This window comes from Martes martes (assembly GCF_963455335.1).
Source record: "Martes martes genome assembly, chromosome: 14".
Classification (NCBI taxonomy): Eukaryota; Metazoa; Chordata; class Mammalia; order Carnivora; family Mustelidae; genus Martes; species Martes martes.
In genome coordinates, this window is record NC_137902.1 from 65,009,875 (window position 1) to 65,031,248 (window position 21,374).

Below are 21,374 nucleotides of genomic sequence, written 5' to 3' on the forward strand. Positions count from 1 at the left end.
TTTGTTGACGTGCAAGATACATATAGTAAAGTACATAGATCATAAATCTATAGACCAATATCTTTTTACAAGTGAACATATCTATGTAACAAATAACTCCCACAAGAAAAATAATGTTATTAGAAATCTTCTAGAACCCCAAACACTATCTTCTCCAAAAAAGTATCATTATTCTGATGTCTAACTTCATAGATTAATTTTGCCTATTTTTGAACTTTATATAAATGCAATGATATAGTATATACTCTTTTGTGTCTGTCTTTCTTTGCTTATTAATATGTTTGTGAGGTTCACTCATGTTGCTTCATGAAGCTGTAGTTTGCTCATTCATGTTGCTGTATTTATTCCATTCCATGAATATAACAGGATTTATATTGTAGGTGAACATTTGGGTTGTTTCTGGTTTTCCTCTTTGCTTTGGAGCCTGGGATTTCCCTTTACTTTCTTTCAAGTTCTGCTGTGCCTTTAGTATCATTTAAAAAAGCATTTCTGGACCAGGAATTCGGTATGTTCTGTGTCAAGACAAATTTTAGATTTTCTAGGTTGCCAAATCTCCAGACATGTAAGTCATATGTTTCCTATTTTGTTTTTTATTTTTGAAATTCTTGATTCTCATCTAATTTAGCTGATGACATATCTCTTTTGTCTGCCATTTGTAGAGACGGTTTTGATCTCTTTGAACCAATAATGAGTAACACAAACAGGAAGATAGGGGTGAGATATGTAATTAATCTTGTAGTCATGATCTTTTGCCAGGGTGGGATGCGGGGTATGCAAGACTAGTTTGACATCAATAATTGTAAAATATTGAAAAAAGAAACATGTTAAAGAAATGGGGTGGTTAGAGATAAGCAATAGTAGGATGGATGGATATATTTCAAAATCAGCTATTTTTCAAGAAAATGATAACACTAAGTGGCCCATTCTTCTATGATTCTATCTGAATTCTGGCACTCTGATAGCCAGCTCATATTGGCTCATTCCTATTCTTTTCAAAAGTGCAACAATGGGTCTTGCCACCACCCACAGAACCCATTCCGAGTTTGAATGAAATCACTAGCATGTGGCATTAATGTAACTAGGTATGTACAGCAATTTATTTATAGCCATAAAAAATAAACACAACTTCCCTATGATTTATGGCATTATTTTAATTTTCCTATTGGAAGGTTCAAGGCCATAGAGTAACTCAGCTGCACAAAGGGCATGAGACAAAGAAAGATTGTGATGTTGTGCCTTGTAATTAGATTATAAGGTATTCTTTTCCTTTGTCGTTATATTTTGCAGCTCGAGTTTAGGGCAAAGGTAAATTTCATTATTTCTCCCATGGAAGTGATTATCTAAATATGTCTTCTTCCTCCAGGCAGCACACACTGCCACCTATCCTGATTGATTTCCCCTAGAAAGCTGAGAAGGAGTTTTATAATGATATTATTGGTTTTGTAACTAGTGTTTCCATTGTAATGTTATTACTGAACCAATGTTGTGATAAATGGTCTGTTTATAAGGGGAATCACTTTTACAAGAAGTAGAAAATTAGACACGCTTCTGCTTTGCAATAACAATAAAAACCACAGTGAAAAAAATATTCCCCAGTTTATTCCCATCTGTATCAGCAGGGAAGCTTTAGAAGATGGCTTTTCCCCCAAAGTCTTCTAAACACAATGACTGCCTACAAATACCATGTCAAAATGCAGTTTTCCTCCAGATCCTATTCAAGACTGATACATGTTTAAGCTTCCTATAACATGGGCCCTTTAAGAAAGTCGGGCGCTTTAAACCCCACCCCCAGGCTGACTTAAGGAGTCAGGCTTTCTGAGGTAGTTGGTGATAGAGCGGAGAGCCAACTTGCCCGTTGCTCTGCCTGGAAGGAATGTTTCCGTTGCAATAAGCTCCAAAAGTAGAAGCTTTAAGATACTATGGGATAGAGAACAATAGAAACTTGTGAAGTATGGAAGCCAGACCGGCTCTAAGATTCTATCACGGAGCTGAATAAAGCGGAAAGAATGCTGTCAAATCTGAGTTTCTCCCGGGGCTACCGCTCCTTGCTAGGTTTACTCTCCCCATTTCACCCAGCAAGTGAGTTTCCCAGAAGCTGTTTCTACTTTAACGAGCTGCTTGTCTCATGTACCAGATCCCCCAAAAGAAAAGTCAGGAAAAGAAAGAGAAGTAAGTTTCAGGGAGAATGACACGGGATCACTCCTAACAATTTACATTGGCTGTATGCTTCTGAAGAGCCAAGCCAGTTCTTTTGTTGTTGTTTCCTGCCACACCAACCGTGATTAAGTTCAGAAGTCCTTTAGCACCAAAAAATAACTAGGAGAAATTTGGGGGTGAATTGCAGTTGGCATTTCTCAGCTGTCTGCTAGAAGCAGCCATCTTGGTAAGAGATGATGTCATTTGGAACACTTGGAGTTGTAGTTTGTTCCGAGGTACCAGTTTCCATTAGCCACTGAATGACAGTTTAATCATTAGATCAAGTTTAGGTTTAAAGATAAGGGGAGGATCGAGAATAATAAATCATTAATTCCCCCTCTTTATCCCTCCTGACACATTATAACGATTTCCAAAAGTTCAAAGCAATAGAAAATTTTCACACTTTTTTTTTTCTATTTTCTGTTTCCAAGTGTTTGTTCTTTCCTTGACTAAGCTCAGATAATAACTAGTCTGGTCAGTTTCACTTTCCAATTTTTATACATAAGTGAAAGCTGTTTTGTGTCAACAGTTTAAAGATGTTTAGAATCATCTCACCTGCTGGGCGGATTTCCTGCAAGACTTCCTTTGGGAGGGAAGAGGGGGAATCAAAGTTTCGATTTCAAGTTTTTTATACTTCAAAACTAGAACCCTGAATTAGATCACATTAGACTAATTAATGTTTTATTTTTAACCTACTAAAAGTTTTGATGGTTACGCCGTATTCCCACTTGATCATTATTTGTATAGCAAATGCTACGTCTTCGGAAAACTGGCACTTAAAAGAGTTGGGCTTTAATCCATAGAAAGTGTTTCTTTTTTCCTTCGTGGATTAGACAAGTGTTAGTGTCTCAGTCCTATTGCGTGACACGTCCCGGCACTGTTCTCAAGATGCAAAGAGGAAAAGAAAAAAATAAGTTGCACCTTGTTTTAAACAATTGAGCGCAGTAAGGTTTATGAGATTATTAGGAGGAGGAGTAAAGAGAGTGGCGTGTCTCTTCCGTAAATTTTTTCTTAACAAGGTTAACCTGTGGCTGCTGTTGTTTTCCCCCTCTGGGCTCCTGGCGGGGGAACTTTCTGTTCTCTTAGAGCTCTCCTAGGCTTCCCCGTGAAGCTCACCGAGAAGATAAAACTGAAAGGGCTGCGTCTATGTTTGAAACAGACAGAGGGAGACAGGAGCACACGCAGTCGGCGGAAGATACGGCCCCGACTCGGCCAGGGCTGGATGCGGGAGCCGGCGTGACCTTTCCACGTGTCCCCAGCACCTGCGAGGCTAGCGGGGCACTCGGTTTTCTTTTCCCGGGAGCCGGCGCGAGCCCGGAAGAGGCTGGGCGGCCGGGGGTTTAGGTCTGGGGGCAAGAAGGCCCTCCCTCGGAACACGTGCGGCGGGCGCGCAGCTGGTGCGGGGGCTGGCCTGGCGTTGCAGCACCCGCAGGGCCCGCGCGTCCTAGGACCAGGGGCCGGCGCCGGGAGGCGGGTCGCGGCGGCGGCGGCGGCGGCGGCGGCGGGCGGGTCCTGGAGCTCTCGGCCAGCTTTGTAGGGCGGCCTAGCGTGCGCGCCAGGCCCGGCTGGAGCGAGCCCCAGTGCAGTACTGCCCGAGCCCGGGCGGGGTCTCTGTTCTCTGGCAGAGGAGGTCCCTTGGCAGCGGGAAGCTCCCTCTCTTTCTCTCGCCGCCGCTCGGAGTCTGCGCCCTGCTGCCAGGCGCCCAGCTCGGCGCTCCCCTGTGCTCGCCCGGCGCCCACTCATTCGCAGCCCAGCCTTCGCCGCCGCCGCCTCCCTGCTCCTCCTCCTCCTTTCCCCAGCCCGCCGCGGCCATGGCGGACAGCGCCAGCGAGAGCGACACGGACGGGGCGGGGGGCAACAGCAGCAGCTCGGCCGCCATGCAGTCGTCCTGCTCGTCGACCTCGGGCGGCGGCGGCGGCGGCAGCGGCGGAGGAGGCGGTGGCGGTGGGAAGTCGGGGGGCATTGTCATCTCGCCGTTCCGCCTGGAAGAGCTCACCAACCGCCTGGCCTCGCTGCAGCAGGAGAACAAGGTGCTGAAGATCGAGCTGGAGACCTACAAACTCAAGTGCAAGGCGCTGCAGGAGGAGAACCGCGACCTGCGCAAAGCCAGCGTGACCATCGTGAGTGCCCCCCGGGGGCGCGCCGCGGCGCCGACCTCCGCCCGCCTCCGGGAGAGGCTGCACCTGGACCGGGCAGCCCCCGAACTCCCCGAGGCTCCCGAGAACCCGCAGCAAGCACACACTCTGCCAAGAACTGCTGGCCCCCGGGGGGCGTGGGGGAGGGAGGTGTCCCTCCGAGGCCACACGAGTCTGGCCTCCCCTGGGGGGTCAGACTCCTCGCGGGGTGTGGGAGAACGCTGCTGGACAACCACCCACGTTCCCGTTTTGCCTCTGGGGAGGAGGCCCCTCCCGGGAAGTGCTGGAGGCTGGTGGCGTGGCTGGGGGGCGGGGTGGGACTTTTTTCAGTCCTAGTAAGCCTAAGGGGTGCGTCCAGAATCTGGGGCTCCCTAGGCTGTGGGAGAGGGAGGAACCCGGAGTCAGTTCCAGGGGCCTGGTTAGGGGTGCTGGGGGGTGCGTAGCTGGGCTGGGCACTTCGCTGGCATCTGGACGGCGCTAGCTTGATCGCCCGGGGAGGGGGCGGGAGAGAGTGGCTGGGAATCCGGGAAGTGGAGTTTTCTGGCCAGGATTGAGAGGGAAGGGCGGGTACCGGAGCTGAGGCTCCCACCTCCGTTGGAAGTCCTTTCCTTGGTAGGGGTTGGGGTGAGGGCTGGCAGCGGCATTATACAGCCGGGAGAATGCAGCATCTTATACTATACTGGATAGAGTGAAGGGTATGAAGCTTGGACGGGCTCAAACCATGGTATCGACTGACTCCTTTTCCCTTGCGGAGCAAGATGTACGTGTGTTTGCTTCACTGGTGGTGGAGTGCCTGGGGGTATTTTGTCTGAGTCCAGATTCTTGATGAAAGAACAGGCTGTCTGTTCTGTTTCCACCTAGCCCCCGAGGCTCCCCCGAAGAGGGTAAGATTAGGTGTTGTCTTCTTCCTACTGTAGCAGGCGATTAGAAAGGCCACTATAGCCGTGATGAGGCGAAACATAACTGGCAAAAGTACACCGTGTGCTCTCACCTAATATCCCTGCCAGCTAGCCACATCATTAACATGCAGAATCCCCATACAGACAACTCTATTCGGATCAAAACAGTTTCCCAGCCAGGAGCAGAGAGGAAAATGTCAAGAAATCAAGGGGATAAATTACCATAGTTGCTGCACAATAGCTGATTAGCCTGAATCTTCAGATGGAGAAAAAGGCATGAATTTGGGAGTGGATCAAAGATGACAGTCTGGGAATGAAATGGGGTAAGTTTAGGATGTCCCATGTGCCAGAAAAAGTCTTCAGCGGAGGAGTGAGTGTGTATGTGTGAGTGGGTGTGTGTGCTCCCCCAGTGCTAGCTCATACGTGGGACCTGGATGGCATTCTGAATTTGCTTAGGAAGCAGATTTCCACCAAAGTTTCAGTGTAATTGGCAGCCTAAATAGAAATTGATTGTAGAAAGACACTTTGCATGCTCAAATCCAGTCCTGGTGAATGGAATTGGAGCAACATTCATGCGTTTCCAGACTGTCAAGTTCTTGAAGTGCCCTTTCGGTAGGAAGAGGGAGGAATTTGCAGAGGCAGCCACTTCCAAGCCTCCTCTGTAGCTTTCTTGGCCGAGGGAGATGTCTCTTCTGAGTGGGGGCTTGAGAAGTGGGGGAAGTTGGTGGAAGCAGTTTATTTAAGGTTTGAGTTAGTAAATGAGAGGGTTAGTCTCTTGGAGAATGTGAACCACGGAAAGTAGTAAAACTCTATGAAACTGAATCCCTAGCTTCTTGCATACAGTGAGCAATTCAGGCTGTTTTTGTTTGTTTGGGAGAGGATTAGGGGGTGGAGGTACTATGAAAGGGTATCTGTTTGACACTTGACCATATTATAAGTAGGTCTGTAAATTGTACACAAACATGTTGGCTTTGCACGGACAAACATGTTCATTCCTGGTGTATAAGATCAGAGACCTTCTGAACACTTGGTTTGAAGAGTGTGTAAGGTGGTGGCTTTATTTCTTAGCACTTACCCTCAGCTAAAACTGACATCCAACCAAATACACTTTGTGAAATGTTCTGTGGCCTTACTGAGTAGAGTTTTAACATTGTTTTAGATGACAGCCTACAAGTACGAAAAGCCGCTCAGTTCTTCTTTAATCTCTGATTCATATATTCAGGGAGACAAATAAAAATGCCTGTGGTTTACCTGGTTCCCTAGGACTTGGCAGGTGTTATTAAAGCGAACGCAGGGAAGAGATCCCTTTAAGCTTTTGAGAGTTTCGGTAACTGATCTGGGACCCAGATTGTGTTGAAGTGGTTTTGACCTCTTAGGTATGTAATTTGGGTCGAGAAATGTGTGTGACTACATGAAATGGGTCTGTGGGTATAAGGGGTCCATTGAACAACACCGTATCGTAATTTATTGTTGCGGTTAAGCTGCACAACCCATAACAACTCTAACTTAATTTTTTTTTTATATTTTATTTATTTATTTGTCAGAGTGAGAGAGAGGGAGAGAGAGCGAGCGAGCACAGGCAGACAGAGTGGCAGGCAGAGGCAGAGGGAGAAGCAGGCTCCCTGCCGAGCAAGGAGCCCGATGTGGGACTCGATCCCAGGATGCTAGGATCATGACCTGAGCCGAAGGCAGCTGCTTAACCAACTGAGCCACCCAGGCGTCCCAACAACTCTAACTTAAACATAACCCTTGTTAGTAGCTGCCTAGAAAGGCTTGTATTCAATTAAATAAAGGCTTGGCTTGATTTTTCACTATTTTAGTTAATCTGAAGGGAAAATGGCACCATAATCCTATTACTTGCCTTCCTGCCTTTTATTATTTCCTCTGCCTGTAATGTTAACTTTCATGTTCTTGGGCACTAAAGATAATTATGGATGTCTTTCCTCTCCCCTGAGCATGTTCAGAAAGATACAATGCTCATTAGCCACACCCTGGAGGAGAGGTACCCTCTTAATCTGTCTCTCTCTTTAAACAGTTTATTTTCCAGAGCAGTTTTAGGTTTGCAGCAAAATTGAAGGGAAGTTGCAGAGATTTCTCTTAAACTCCCTGTCCTTCTTCCCCTCCCCCATTATCAACATTCCCCTTCAGAGTGGACATTCGTTAAAACTGATGAACCAACTTTGACACATCATAATCACCAAAGCCCATAGTTTACATTAGGGTCACTCTTGGCTGTTTGTACATTCTGTGGATTTACCATTATAGCATCACACAGAGTAGACCAAGTGCCTTGAAAATCCTCTGTGCTCTGCCTTTTTATCCCTCACTAACCTGGCAACCGCTGATCTTTTTTACTGTCTTCATAGTTATCCATTAACCTACTGAAGGACTGGGTTGCTTCCAACTTGTGGCATTTTTGACTAGAGCTGCAACAAACATCTATGTGCAGGGTTTTGTGTGGACAAAAGATTTCTGCTCCCTTGGGTAAATACCAAGGAGAGAAGTTACTGGATTTTATGGTAAGAGTATTTTTGATTTTGTTAAAACACTGCCAAATTGCCTTTCCAAAGAGGCTGTACGGTTTTGCATTCCTGCCAGCAGAGAATGAGAGTTCCTGTTGCTCCACATCCTTGCCAGCATTTGGCGTTGTCAGTCTTTTAGATTTTGGTCATTCTGACAGATGTGTAGTGATAACTCTGTGTTGAGCCCTCTTTTTTTTTTTTTTTTAAAGATTTATTTATTTTATAGAGTGTGTGTGTAAGTGGGGGGAGGGGTGGAGAGAGAATATCTTTTTCTTTTTAAAGACTTTATTTATTTGACAGAGACACATCTGGAGAGGGAACACAAGCAGGGGAGTGGGAGAGAGAGAAGCAGGTTTCCCACGGATCAGGGAGCCCTACGTGGGGCCCGATCCCAGGACGCTGGGATCATGACCTGAGCTGAAGGCAGATGCTTAATGACTGAGCCACCCAGTCCCTCCCCCCCCAAGAATATCCTTAAGCAGCCTCCCCACTGAGTGTGGAGCCCAGTACAGGGCTCTATCCCAGGAGCCTGAGATTGTAATCAAGCTGAAGTCAAGAGTTGGCCACTCAACTGACTGACACCTCTGCCCCCCCCCCCACGTGTGCCCTCTTTTAAAAATAGTCCAGAGGCTAATAGAACTCTTAACTGTGGTAATTTCTGTCTGTCTCTTTTGGTATATAAGTACTTGTTTGGATCAAGCTTTCCATTTAATAAAGGGCTGGTTTCATGGGTCTGTGTGTTCCCAGCACATATATGATAGAGGTAAGCATTATGTGCAGGGAAGAATCCTCTGTATGAGGCCCTTCATGTGTCCAAGTGCCTGAAGCATCTGGGAGTTACAAGCTTGGCCCTGGGGCTTAGAGGTGAAATGGAATGTTTTGAGTGGTTATCCAGTTTCATCCAGTAAATCAGTAGTGGAACCAGGTTGCTGATGATAGATCATAATTTCTTCTTTGGAGTGGAGAAAATAAAAAACAAATGCTCAGTAACTGTTGAGTAGCTTTTAGATGTTAGGCTAGATCCATCAGCTTGTATGGTGGGTGAAAAATGTAATTGGAGGTGATCTGATTCATTGTCATGAGAGGTGTCCGTGGGTGGTGGTGTCCGAGCAGATGAGGAAATGCGTTAGTGGGCAGTCACTGGATGGCTTCATGGTTCTAGACTGGTTAGTTGCTGGGCTTCTCAGAGTATAAGCAGAGCTTCACACCTGATGTGGCTAGTTCTCTAAGGTGTGGGCTTTTCTGAGACCAGTTCAGACCTTCAGCATGTGTCTGGCTTGAAAATCAAGGCCTGAAATAAGTCACTAGTATTGAAATATCTTTCTCTAACTATACAATTAGTACTTTATTATAGAAGTTTAGGGTTATAGAAATAAAAATGCATTTTGAGGTTATGGTAGAAAAACAGGTTGGTATGGCACGATTAGAAAACCTGGCTATTTTAAAGATCAACAGTGTAATGATCTCATTAACCAGTAAAAGCCGCCATATAGTAAATGTTGTGGATATGGGATTATTTACTCTGGAAGCCTAATACACTATTTTCCATTTTTAAGACTTCATTTTGGCAGACTCTGATGCTGTCGGGTTAACATTGCCCTTGTAAAGAGGTGTAGTGTGTCTTTTTTTTTCCCCCCCTGTTAAAAAAATTTTTTTCCCTTAGATTCTTAATGGAAACACCCAACTTGAGATGCAACTTTGAGAAATGTATGACCTAATTGTACACAAGTTCGGGCTTCTTAAAAAGGCTATATTGTTAGATTTCTTCTGCAGTTAAAGTCCTTCATGTTCATAGTTCCCTTCGATGTCTTTCATATACTGTATTTGTATTTGATTAAAGAAACGCAAAACGTTGGAGGAGATTATGTCAGTCTTTTGCTGTGTTCTCCTTACTTGTTTGGCTGGGGATGATGAATAGTTTAGAGAATCACAAGGACCTGGTTTGTGATGACTCTTGTTCAAGACCAGAAAGACTGGCCTATAGCAAAAACCTGAAATACTTACTGCTTATTTAAAAACTTTTTATGGCCCCCAATTACCCTCTGAATCCAGGTAGACTTTCTGGTTGTTCCCCAGGCTCTGCTTGGTCTGGCCCTTGTGTGCTTCCCAGAGGTACCTGTCATGTTCATACCCTTCACTTGGTTGAACTGCTGGTTCCTGGAATTTTAATAGATTTCTCTGACTCCTCTAGGATGTACTTCCCACCCTTAATCTTATTCCTTCCTCCTCCCTTCCCTTCTACCTCATAAATGCAAGTAGACTAGATTGCCTTTTCCACCCCCACCCCAGTGTGCACGGCATTGCCTCTTTGCCAGGCACACAGTGGATTATGTGCCCATTCATGTGGTCCCACAGGACCCATCTGTTGCTCCTTCTACATCCCCATCACATAGGCCTCCTCCAGCAGATGTGTAAATTCCCTTTAGGGGGCAGAATTTGCTTTGTTCACTCCCGTTCCTCAGTGCGGGGCATGTGGTAGATACTCAAGGATATGTTGGCTTGACTCTGGAGGCATTGGGTGGTGGAAGTTTTTGTTTTTGTTTTTAATTGGGTGACGGTGCCCATACTGTCTCCTGACCATGCACTAATAGGGCCACTCTCCTGCCTGTGTCATGAGACACTGTCTTTGCCCTGGTTGGTTAAACAGATCAGATGGATGAACGGATACACTGTATACTTTGGGAGACTACTACAGTCAACCGGCCTTCCAAGCCCTTGCCCTCTAACCGCGGGTGATGTTGTAGGCTACCTTGTAGCATACATCTACATGTTCGGGATACATTTCACCTCTGACAGGGGGACAAAGTGTCTTTAGGTTCACCTTTTCAAGGATTTTTGAGCCAGGCTTTTAGGGGAAAAAGGTGGCTCTGTTGGAAGTGTTCAGATTCACCCCTTCACTTTTGGTGATGGTGATGGATCACTCTAGTGTTTCTTGTAACTAGTTAATGGTAAAATGCCCCACAGCTGCCTCTGGGAAGCAGCTTTGGGCTATAACGCATCTCTGCAGTTACCAGTAACCTGAAGCTCCAATTGGGGGAGTATCTGCAGACAGGATTGGGAGACTTGCTGAATCCTTGTGGATGACCACGTGTGGCTTACAGAGTGGAGTTCCGGGGGGGTTGATAATAGTGTCCCACACAGTGTACTTGCATTCTTTTTTTCTTAAATCCTTCCTTGCAGAGATAATTGCATTTACACCTAGAAATGCTAATCTGAGCTTTTAAACCACAGCCAGGTCGAACAAGGAGTGACAGTCCTCTTCCTCTTTTCCTCCCATACCTCTTCCCTCAGTGGGTAGGAGTTGCTTTTTGTTTTCAATCACAATGCCGCTGCTGTTAGATAAATTGAATTATTGTCAAAGGTGGTGAAGTAAGTGTTCACAGGTTCAGGGTGTTCTTGCTTGGTGGTGGTTGAAGCTTTCTTGACAAACTAATGCTTGGGGAAATGTTTCTAATTGTCGGGATCTTGGAGGGGTGTTAACTTGAAGACTCTTCATTCTTCCCCAAAACTGTCAAATTTTCTTATCTTTTTTGGCTGTCAGGTTTACAGCTAGGACTTTCATTGCAGTGCTCATTCTAGTAAATTACAAATCTCGCTTTGTGGAAGTGTTCTTTTTCAGGGAGAAGAATGCGTAAAAGGGTTAATAGTTTGATTTATGGTTATTTAGAAATAACTCACCCCCTTACTATTGGTTTCTAGATCTGATGTATGGGGTGCAGTTTAGTGATTAAAATTCATTATAAAGTTTTTAAAAAATATATTTTATTGTTAGAGAGCACAAGGGAGGGGGGCAAGGGAGAAGCAGACTCCCTGCTGAGTAGGGAGCCCAGCATGGGGCTCAACCCCAGGACCCCAGGATCATGGCTTGAGCTGAAGGCAAATGCTTAACCAACTGAGCCACCCAGGCGCCCCGGTTTTATACTTACTTAATGATGGGAAATTGTCTGTGATTTCTTTCCCCCTTTGTCTCCTCAGTACAGCTATAGGTACTTAGGAACGGCCTGCTGTGTGCCAGGACTCTGAAATATCCAGAAGGAATGTAAGGGCCTCTCTAGCAGCCAGCCAAGGGTCGCACTTGACTTTCATCCAGCTTGGCTCTGGCTTGGTGCTGTAGGGAATCAAGAGCAGAGGGAATGGTCCTTCTTCCCTCTCCAGCACTTTCCAGTCCGAAGACTTGGGAGGCGCAGGAATCGCCTGCATGCATGGGGCAGCAAGAAAGGAAGTTCAGACTCTTGTCTGGGTTCCTGGGAGGGCTGTGTTACTCTCTCTTGTTTTGTTGAGTACCTTGAAGAGAAACGATGTGTCATATTCACTCACAGTTTAATTAGCCCGTAGTTTATTTTGTAAGGCAGAGAGATGGGGAGAGCTGTTATTCAATTTGTCTGTGTCAAGGTGGCACCGGGAGGCTTTCTGTTTGTTTTTAATTTTCTTTTTTATGTGGTGCTGATTGAAAAGAAATGTCATTGATGTTTTAATTTCATAATTTGCATCTGCCGGTAGATCGAAATGATCTAGGTGGTTTTGCCTCTATCCTGTTAAGCCCTGAGGCCCACCCACGTTCCTTTCAGGGAATATTGTTGGATGGGTCGAATTTCCTAAGTCTTTTTAATCCAGAGCTATGTGAAAGTAAAGACTTCGTACGTTAAAGTTAATTAGAGATACTAGTTTATGTGCAATTCCAAATTCCAGTTTTTTTTTAAAAAGCAGTGTTGATTGACAGGATAATCTTCTAGGCATCTGTTCCAGATCAAACCAGCCTCCTGTGGGTGCCAGGTGTGTGTCCAGAGTGATCTGGTTAATACCCTCCAGGGCATCTCAGGGCACTTGGGATCAAATAAGGCCACTTGGTACTAAGGAGTGGAGCTGGGATATTCAGCCAGATGTGGGTCATGATTCAAAAAAGTTTTCCATAGAAGGAAAGAGGAAAGTGAAAGAATGAAAACATGGAGTGTGCCTGAGCTGAAGGAAATTCTTAGAAATCTAGTACCTGCACTAGATTAAACCCAGCTATGCGTTGCTCTTCTAAGCCAGAAGTCTTCTCTGTGCTAACAGCGTTTTTGAGATGGAGTTAGAAAGGCTAAAATCGTCTTGAGAAAAATAATTTTTTTGGTGTTTAATTAAAGAAAGAGCTTCTCGACTTGTGATATTATCTGCGTGTAAGTGGTGATTTTTTTTCCCTGTTATCCTAATATACCGACTCAAATAATAACTTTTATTCTATTGAGGTTTTTTTTTTTTTTTTTTTTGGTCTTCACTAGACAGGCCTTAATTTATCTAAACAAAGACATTTGCTGAGAGTCAAAACATTGTGTCTCTGCTTCATTTAGTAGCTCCTGATTATAGAAACACTAAAATTTGAGGGGGAAAAAAATTGGCTTGATGATTTTAACATCTTTGTTAACGAAAGAGTACAATTTAAATATATATGCCATTAAGTAGAGGCTCGGACTCATTCAGGTACAGATCATTAACTGCTAAGGTGCCATTTCTTTTGTTAAGTATATTAATTATTTCACATCATTTTGAACCTTGAATGCATGTGGCCTTTTTTCTTTTTTAAGATTTTATTTGTGGGCGCCTGGGTGGCTCAGTAGGTTAAAGCCTCTGCCTTCGGCTCAGGTCATGATCCCAGGGTCCTGGGATCGAGTCCCGCATCGGGCTCTCTGCTCCGCGGGGAGCCTGCTTCCTCCTCTCTCTCTCTCTCTGCCTGCCTCTCTGTCTACTTGCGATCTCTGTCTGTCAAATAAATAAATAAAATCTTAAAAAAAATTTTAGAAGATTTTATTTGTTTATATGAGAGAGAGAGCAAGCATGAGTGGGGTGGGGGTGGAGAGGGAGAAGCAGACTCCTCGCTGAGTGGGGTCCCCCCCTCAAGTGGGGCTCAATCCCAGGAGCCCTGACATTATGACCTAAACCAAAGTCAGATGCCCAACTGCCTAAGCCAGCCAGGTGCCCCTGTAGCCTTATTGAGAAATACATACCCAGTGAAGAGGGCCAGTGACTTTTTTGTGTGATTTTAAAAAACAAAAATTATGGTACAATATATAACATTAAGTTACCAGTTTAACCATTTTTAAGGGTACAGTTCAGAGGCATTAAGTACATTCTCAGTGTTTTGCAGTCATGGCCTTACCCATCTCCAGAACTTTATTATCCTAGACAAAAACTGTCTCTAAACAGTTATTAAACAAAAACTCCATTTTCCCTTATCTCTAGCCCCTGATAACCTCTATTCTGAGTGACTTAAAAACCTTCTTCTTGGGGTGCCTGGGTGGCTCAGTGGGTTAAGACTCTGCCTTCGGCTCCGGTCATGATCCCAGGGTTCTGGGATTGAGCCCCGCATCGGCCTCTCTGCTCAGCAGGGAGCCTGCTTCCTCCTCTCTCTCTCTGCCTGCCCCTCTGCCTACTTGGGATCTCTGTCTGTCAAATAAATAAATAAAATCTTTAAAACAAACAAAAAAAACCCCTCCTTCTTTTTTTTAAAGGAAAAAGTGTGCACTGATCCCCAAAAGCAGCGAGCTGGTTTTTGTTTGTTTGTGGTCCTCATGTTGAAATTATGAATTTGGTCCTAAAAACATTTATTTTTTAAAAGATTTATTTATTTTAGATAGCACAAGTAAGGGGGGCAGGTTGCAGAGGGAGAGAGACTCCTGAAGCAGACTGCCCACTGAGCGAGAAGGAACCAGAGGAGAGGCTCTGTCCCCGACCCTGAGGTTATGACTTGAGCTGTGGAAACCAAGAGTTGGCCACTCAACCGACTGAGTCACCCGGTCGCCCCTGGACCTAAAAACATTTAATTTTATTTTTTATTTTTAAAGATTTTATTTATTTGTCAGAGAGCGCACAGGCAGGGGGAGTGGCAGGCAGAGGGAGAGGGAGGAGCAGGCTCCCCACTGAGCAGGGAGCCCGATGCAGGGCTCCATCCCAGGACTCTGAGATCATGCCCTGAGTGGAATGCAGATGCTTAACCCACTGAGCCACCCAGGCACCTTTGGACCTAAAAACATTTTAATTAAAGTGAGGTTGATATCTTGCTCCATTTTCAGTCTCTGTTGCTTGTTGTCTCTCCCACATCTGGTTCTTTTCTGTCCTTCACACAGACAATAGACTGAGCCCATATTTGGTTGGGCTCAATGCTTTGGTCCTTTTGTACTTAGAGTAAGAATGCAACGGTGGAGGACCTTGGGAGGGAATAACTTGCTGCAAAGACTTGTCCTCTAGGAAAGGAAAGGACTTTGTCCTGACACCTCATAAATAATGGCTACTTTAAAAAATTTTTCTCATTCTTTATTTTTAAAAAATAATTTTTAAAGGTCTTATTTTTAAATTTTTTTAATTTTTAAAACTTTATTTAAATTAAATTAACATAGTGTATTGTTAGTTTCAGATGTAGTGTTCAGTGATTCATCAGTTGCGTATAACACCCAGTGCTCGTTACATCATGTGCCCTCCTTAATGTCCATCCCCAGTTACCTCATTGACCCGCCTTACCTCCAGCAGCCCTGTTTGTTCCTAGAGTTCAGAGTGTCTTATGGTTTGTCTCCCTCTCTGATTTCCTCTTATTTTATTTTTCCTTCCTTTCCTCTATGATTGTCTGTTTTGTTTCTTAAATTCTTCATATGAGTGAAATCATATAATTGTCTTTTTCTGATTGACTTATTTCACTTAGCATAATAAAGGGTTTTATTTTTTAGTAATCTCTGCATCTAATGTGCAACTCAAACCCACAGCCCTGACGTCAGAAGTCACATGCTCCACCCTCCACTGACTGCAGCCAAGTGCTCCTCTTTTTTTTTTTTTTTTTAAAGATTTTATTTATTTACTTGAGAGCGAGAGAAACAGCAGGAGCAGGGCAGAGAGAGAAGCAGACTCCCTGCTGAGCCGGGAGCCCCATCCTGGGACCCTGGGATCACGACCTGAGCCAAAGGCAGATGCTTGACCAACTGAGCCACCCAGGCACCCCTCCTTTTTTTTTTTTTTCTTTAAATGAAATGTGTTGTAAGCATTTAATTTCCTTGATAGCATTTCAAGTAAACCGTAATTTAAGAAGGTTCGAACAAATGGTTGAAGAAATGAATAACAATTCTTATTTACCGGCATTGCTGTGTTTCCAAATCCTGTTGTGTTGCTGTGGTGACTGCTCATGTTCATGAAGTGCTTACTGTGGGGAAGGCTTTGCTTAGAGCTGCTTGTGGAACCCTCGCTGCCTTTCTGTGGGATCAAGGCTGCTGTCAGGTGTGGTTAGGCTCAGAGAGGTTCTGTCACGTGGCAGCCGGTCCAGGTCAGCCAGGTGGGCCCGGGATTTGAACACAGGCCTGGCCTCAGAACCTGAGTGCCAGGCTGTACAGCCCATGGGAGGGTTGGCTATAAATCAGTTTATGATAAGTTTTATCTTTATTTTGTCGTGGGCATTTTCCCCCTAGTTGTTTCTTCAGCGAGACTGGTCAGGGCTACCCCATTACCGCAGCACATTCCCAGGATGCCTGGCCTAAGGGAGTGTTTCCAGGGTAGCAGACTCCCTTGGAAAAGAGCAGTGATGGAAGGGTGCGTCCTGTTCATGGAGGTGGGGGCAGTCCCTGCTCCCATTTCTGGCTTGGTCACCCTCCAGTGGTGGGCCTTAGCGGGTCCACCCCTGTGCCCTGCCCACCCCAGGAGGTTGCCCCTCTGCTTACAGCACAGCCATCTGGGCTCGCTCTTCTCCCTCCCTTTGCCCTGTCCCAATCTGGAATCAATCTCTTTGTACTTATTTATAACCTTTACTTAAAAATAGTCTGACTAGCACAGTCATAGTGGATTTTATTTTATTTTTTAATGTATCGATCACCTGCGGTATACAGGCAATGTTCCATATATAACAACTGGGATGAGACAGCACGTGGGAAGTTGGGGAAGGGCCCTGACTCGATCTGGAAGTGGGGACCATAGGCAAGGAGGGCGTCAGCTCTCTCAGGAGGTGATTTTTAAGCAAAAACCTGAAGGACAAATGGCAGTTCATCTAGAGCAAGATGGGGGCAGGGGTGTTGTCAGGAGGGACACACCCTCCTGACTCTGAAAACTGAACATGGGAGCAGAAGGCAACCTGGGGGAGGAGAGCAGGACGCTGCTGGGCAAGTCTGGTGGGCTCTGTTCCTGGGTTCCATCCAGGGGCTAACTGCAGAAGAAGTGGGGAGGGAAGGAGAATGGGGGAAAAATAGGAGCATTTCTGTATTTTCATCATGGGCTCTGGCTGCTTGGTGCAGACATTTGTGTTTTCCTTCTATTTGAAGGCAGGTACTTTGGCACTCATCACCTGTGAGACAATCTGCCTCATTCCATGATAACAGTAGCTGCATGGTACAGTCTTAACTGTGTGGCTGGTAGAGTTCCAAACACTTGAGTTGGGGACTCACAGCAACCCTCTGCCATCTCTGTGTCCTGGGTGAAGCAATGAGGTGTGGGAGTGTCAGCAACCTCTGGAAGGTCACAGTAACTGCTGGGATCGGGGTTTGAACACAGGCAGCCTGAGGGTACCTCGTAGAGTGACTGGTGTATAAAAGCTCTGGCTTTGAAGGATCACTTGCATCTTTCCACATCCTTGACGCTGTAGTAGATGCTCAGTGGACTTTGTGGAATTTGTTTTGTGGGGTGCCCAGGTTTTCTTTTTATAAATGGATGGGAGTAGGATATGCTTACAATGAAGGGCATAAGATTTGAATGCACACATTTATGCTGAATGAATTTACAGATGAATTCACCAGTGTATTCCTCACCCGCTCAAGATACATGCTCTTATCAGCATTTCCTCCGCCAAGCTGCCCTGTGCTCTGTTCCGGTCACCGCGCCCCCCAAAAGTCACCTTGTACTGACTTTTGTCACTGTAGATTTGCTTTGCTTATTTTTAAACTTAATGTAAGTGGTTTTATGCAGAGTGTATTCATTGCGCGCTGGATGCTTTGATTTGTTGCCCTAGTTCATCTATTTACTAATATGAAACAGTGTGTTGTTGCACGCAGAGCTGGGTTTTTTTTTTACTGCGGGGCAGTCTTCCACCATATGCGTATCTGTGGATTTGTTTTGGTGTGTGCCCTCGGAGGCACCCCACCCCCTGTACCCCTTTGCTCACTGTGTGAAAGGAGTGTGGCCCGCCAGAGGATACCAGGCCCTGCAGGACGCGGGTTCAAGTTAGTGGAAGTTCTTGGTGCTTTACTGGGTAAGTTATATTGCACTGAGAGCCGTTGGACCTTGGTGGACTTAACCTGGTAAAACTACAGTTTTTAGGGCTAATACCAGTGTCACTTGCATCCCACTGTTGTCTTTAAGGGTAAAATGAGACAATACACATGAGAGTGTTTTGGTAGGTTGTGTATTATTATTCTTGTGGAAATGGTATTTAAGATAATTACTCCTCCCCAATACTTTCTGATGTTTTCCAAAATATATTTCAAAATCAGAACTGTTCTTGATGCTTCTGTAAGATGACGGTATCAAAATAATGTCTGGAAAACTGACGGGAGGAAGTTGAGGCAGCAGGCCCCGAGCCCTGGAGACCTGAGCCCGGGGAGCTCTGTGTCCTGGCTTCTTAGGGCCTGCGGTTCTCTGGCACTTGGTGGGGGGATGCCTGGGAACTTGGCCGATCCCCTGGGGTTTGGTGAGTCAAGATTAAGCCAGCCTCTGCAGTGGTGTCAGAAGGCAAACTCGTATTTCTAAAAGATCCACGTTTTTCTTGTAAGTTGGTTCTAGGGCTCTTTCCGTTATTTCTTGGAAAAAAAGGCCAACGTGCATTTCCCCAGTTTTCTGTCTTTAGCACTGGGGGCACAGTCAGCCTGCTTCTCAGTCCCGTGACTTTTGACCCCTTTCTCAAGGAGCATGGATTCCAGAGGGTGGGCTTTGATGGATGGCTGAGAGGAGAGTGCCACTCTCCTCTAAAGAACTCCTGGTCTAAAGAACAGACGCCAAACGTGAATGTCTTTGAAACTGACTTTGCAGGTTTGCAGTACCCACTTGGTGGAAGGACAGCCACAGCTTGTGAGCCAGGGACAGGCCAGTAGTTTTCTGTTTGCAGGGGACTCCTCGAGTGACCTCTTTTCTTTCTGTTGCCTCTGGGTCTCTCTCTAGCAATGGAAGTAGTTGCCTCAGGACTTTGGAAGGTCGAAGGAACACGCTTTTCACCGGAGCACGGATGTGCTTTTATTGCCCTGGTGTGAAGGCTTTTGGGATGATGGAAGGGGGCAAGGAGGACAGTTTGTATAATTCAGGAGCTCAGCTGGCATTGTAAATAAGGTAAAGTAAGCCTCCTTGAACCCAGGAAAGCCCTTAGCTCTGTCGCTGAGGAGGTGTGGCTGTAAGCCAAAACTATTTGAGTCTTTTGGTCTCTCTGCAGTCTGCCTCCCAAACTACTTTGAATGCCTTCCCGTTCTTTTTCAGGTAAGGGAGATTAGCACTAATGACTTTAATCCCTTATTTGGTTGGTTCTTACTTGGCCCAGAGCCTGGCAGCTCTGGGTCATTGGAATCTCTGTTGGGCGATGTGAAAAGGCAATTGGAATTCGCTTGTTAGCCCACAAATGAAAACCATTAGGCTTTGCTGCTTTCCATAAGTACAGTGTATTCTTTCTGCAGCTCTCACATTCCTGTGGGTCCCACTGCTCACCTTTGTTTTTATGCTCTGAATTTTATGTGTTGCAGATTAGCATTCTCCATTAGGCCATCTGTGTGAATTGTCCCTCCTTTTAGTTTTATTCATTAGCTCCTTACTGTTTTTCCACCCCAGGATTCTTTGAGTGAACTTGGTGTAATGGAGAGAGATTTGGAAACCAGATAGGGTTGCCAGAGTTAGCAAATAGAAGCAGGATGAGGAGCCATATTTAAAGTCCAGATAAACAATGAGTAGTTTTTTAGTATATGTGTGTTCCAAACGTTGCATGGAACATACGTACACTAAGAAATGATCTGAAATGCAAATTTAACAGGGCATCCTGTATTTTATCTGGCAATCTTAAAGCCCATGGGACTTTAAAAAAAAAAATCTCAATTCTGCTTCTTTCTAGTTTGTGATCCTATGGCAGTTTACCTGACCCCTAAGACACCGTGTCTTCTTCTCTAAAAAGGGTCGTAGTCTCTTACCTCTCTGGTGTGAGGGAGCCCATGTCTTTTCTCACTCTTTGTTCAGTTTTTATGGATTTGCCCGTCTTCTTTTTCTCTCTCCCATGAAGCCACCCAGTGTCCTTTCCTTAGTGGGGCTCTTTTTTTTTTTTTGTTTTAAACCTTTGTGAATAAAAGGACATTATTTTTTGAAGATCTTATTTTATTTTTCTAAGATTTTATTTATTTATTTGACAGAGAGAGAGATGGTGAGGGAGGAAACACAAGCATGAGCAGTGGGAGAGGGAGAAGCAGGCCTCCCGCTGAGCAGGGAGCCCGATGCGGGGCTCGATCCCAGGACCCTGGGATCATGACCTGAGCCAAAGGAAGATGCCCAACGACTGAGCCACCCAGGTGCCCCCTTAGTGGGGCTCTTTTGGGTTTTCAGGACGTCAGCTCCTCTTCTTCCTCAAGCTGCTGTCAGTTTGCTTTCACTTTTTCTGCCCTTCTACCACCAACTTCCTTATTTCTTCCTCTCTGGAAGCTATCTTTGACTGTATGCCTCAGGTGTCCCCTTTTATTTGGCCACATGTGACCAGCCCTCTTGTTTCATTTCTCCTTTCCATCTGAGCCTCAAATGGCACAGAGGGAACGGGGCCTCTTGGCCTCTTACTGTTCGTGGGACCAGGCGACAGTCACATATTATTTTGGGGCCTCTGTTTTCACTGCTCACTGGGAGGACTTGTTTAGAGATCAGGGATGGCAGGCTTGCATTTGACCCATAGCAGGTGGTTTTGCGTCAGAGTTTTGAAAGACTCCTGCAGGGGGCGCCTGGGTGGCTCAGTGGGTTAAGCCTCTGCCTTCGGCTCAGGTCATGGTCTCAGGGTCCTGGGATCGAGCCCTGCATCAGGCTCTCTGAGAGCCTGCTTCCCCCTCTATCTCTGCCTGTTCCTCTGCCTAGTTGTGATCTCTCTCTCTCTCTATCAAATAAATTAATAAATAAAATCTTGATTAAAAAAAGAAAAAAGAAAGACTCCTGCAAGAGAGTGTTGTAAGAAAGGCACGGATGCTCTGGTTGGTCTTGGGCATCACCCCTCTGCTTCTCGCGCCTGTGGCTGCACATGCTTGTTTTCTTCCTGTTCTGATGGCAGTTGACTTGGGGACCCCTGGAGCTGTGCTGCAGATCGTGACTAATGGTGGCAGTGCGTACTGAGTTAGCTTTTGAAACAAAACCACAGGCACAATTGTTCCAGCTTTCCAGACTGCGAGCACCTAGGTATGGGGAAGGTAACTTGCCAGGTCTTTCGGCTGGTAGGTGGGGGGGGGGGGGGGCGGCATTGGGCAGCCCGCCCCTGGAGGCCCTCTCTGTAACCACTGTGTCTTCGCGCCGCTGCAAGGTTCTATGAAATTCCTTGTAGGAGCTGGAAATAGAGCACAGTTTTGTTTATTTAAATTCGTAATGTAAGTCTTTGCCCTACTGTCTGGGAAATTGCTGTAATTCATGGGTGGGGAATCCGTAGAATCAGTTTCCCCTCCGAAGCATCCTTCTTCTGTCCCTTAAAG

General features: G+C 45.6%; 1 protein-coding gene across 1 annotated transcript in view; it reads left to right on the forward strand.

Annotated features, from left to right (window-relative positions):
• Positions 1-3,731: 3,731 nt before the first annotated feature.
• Positions 3,732-21,374, forward strand: part of CCDC6 (coiled-coil domain containing 6) — a 107,154-nt gene continuing 89,511 nt past the window's right edge. Inside the window, exon 1 of the mRNA XM_080822684.1 lies at positions 3,732-4,316. Within this exon, the coding sequence (XP_080678810.1) occupies positions 4,008-4,316 (309 nt within the window). The 5' untranslated portion in view covers positions 3,732-4,007. The remainder of the gene's footprint in view (positions 4,317-21,374) is intronic.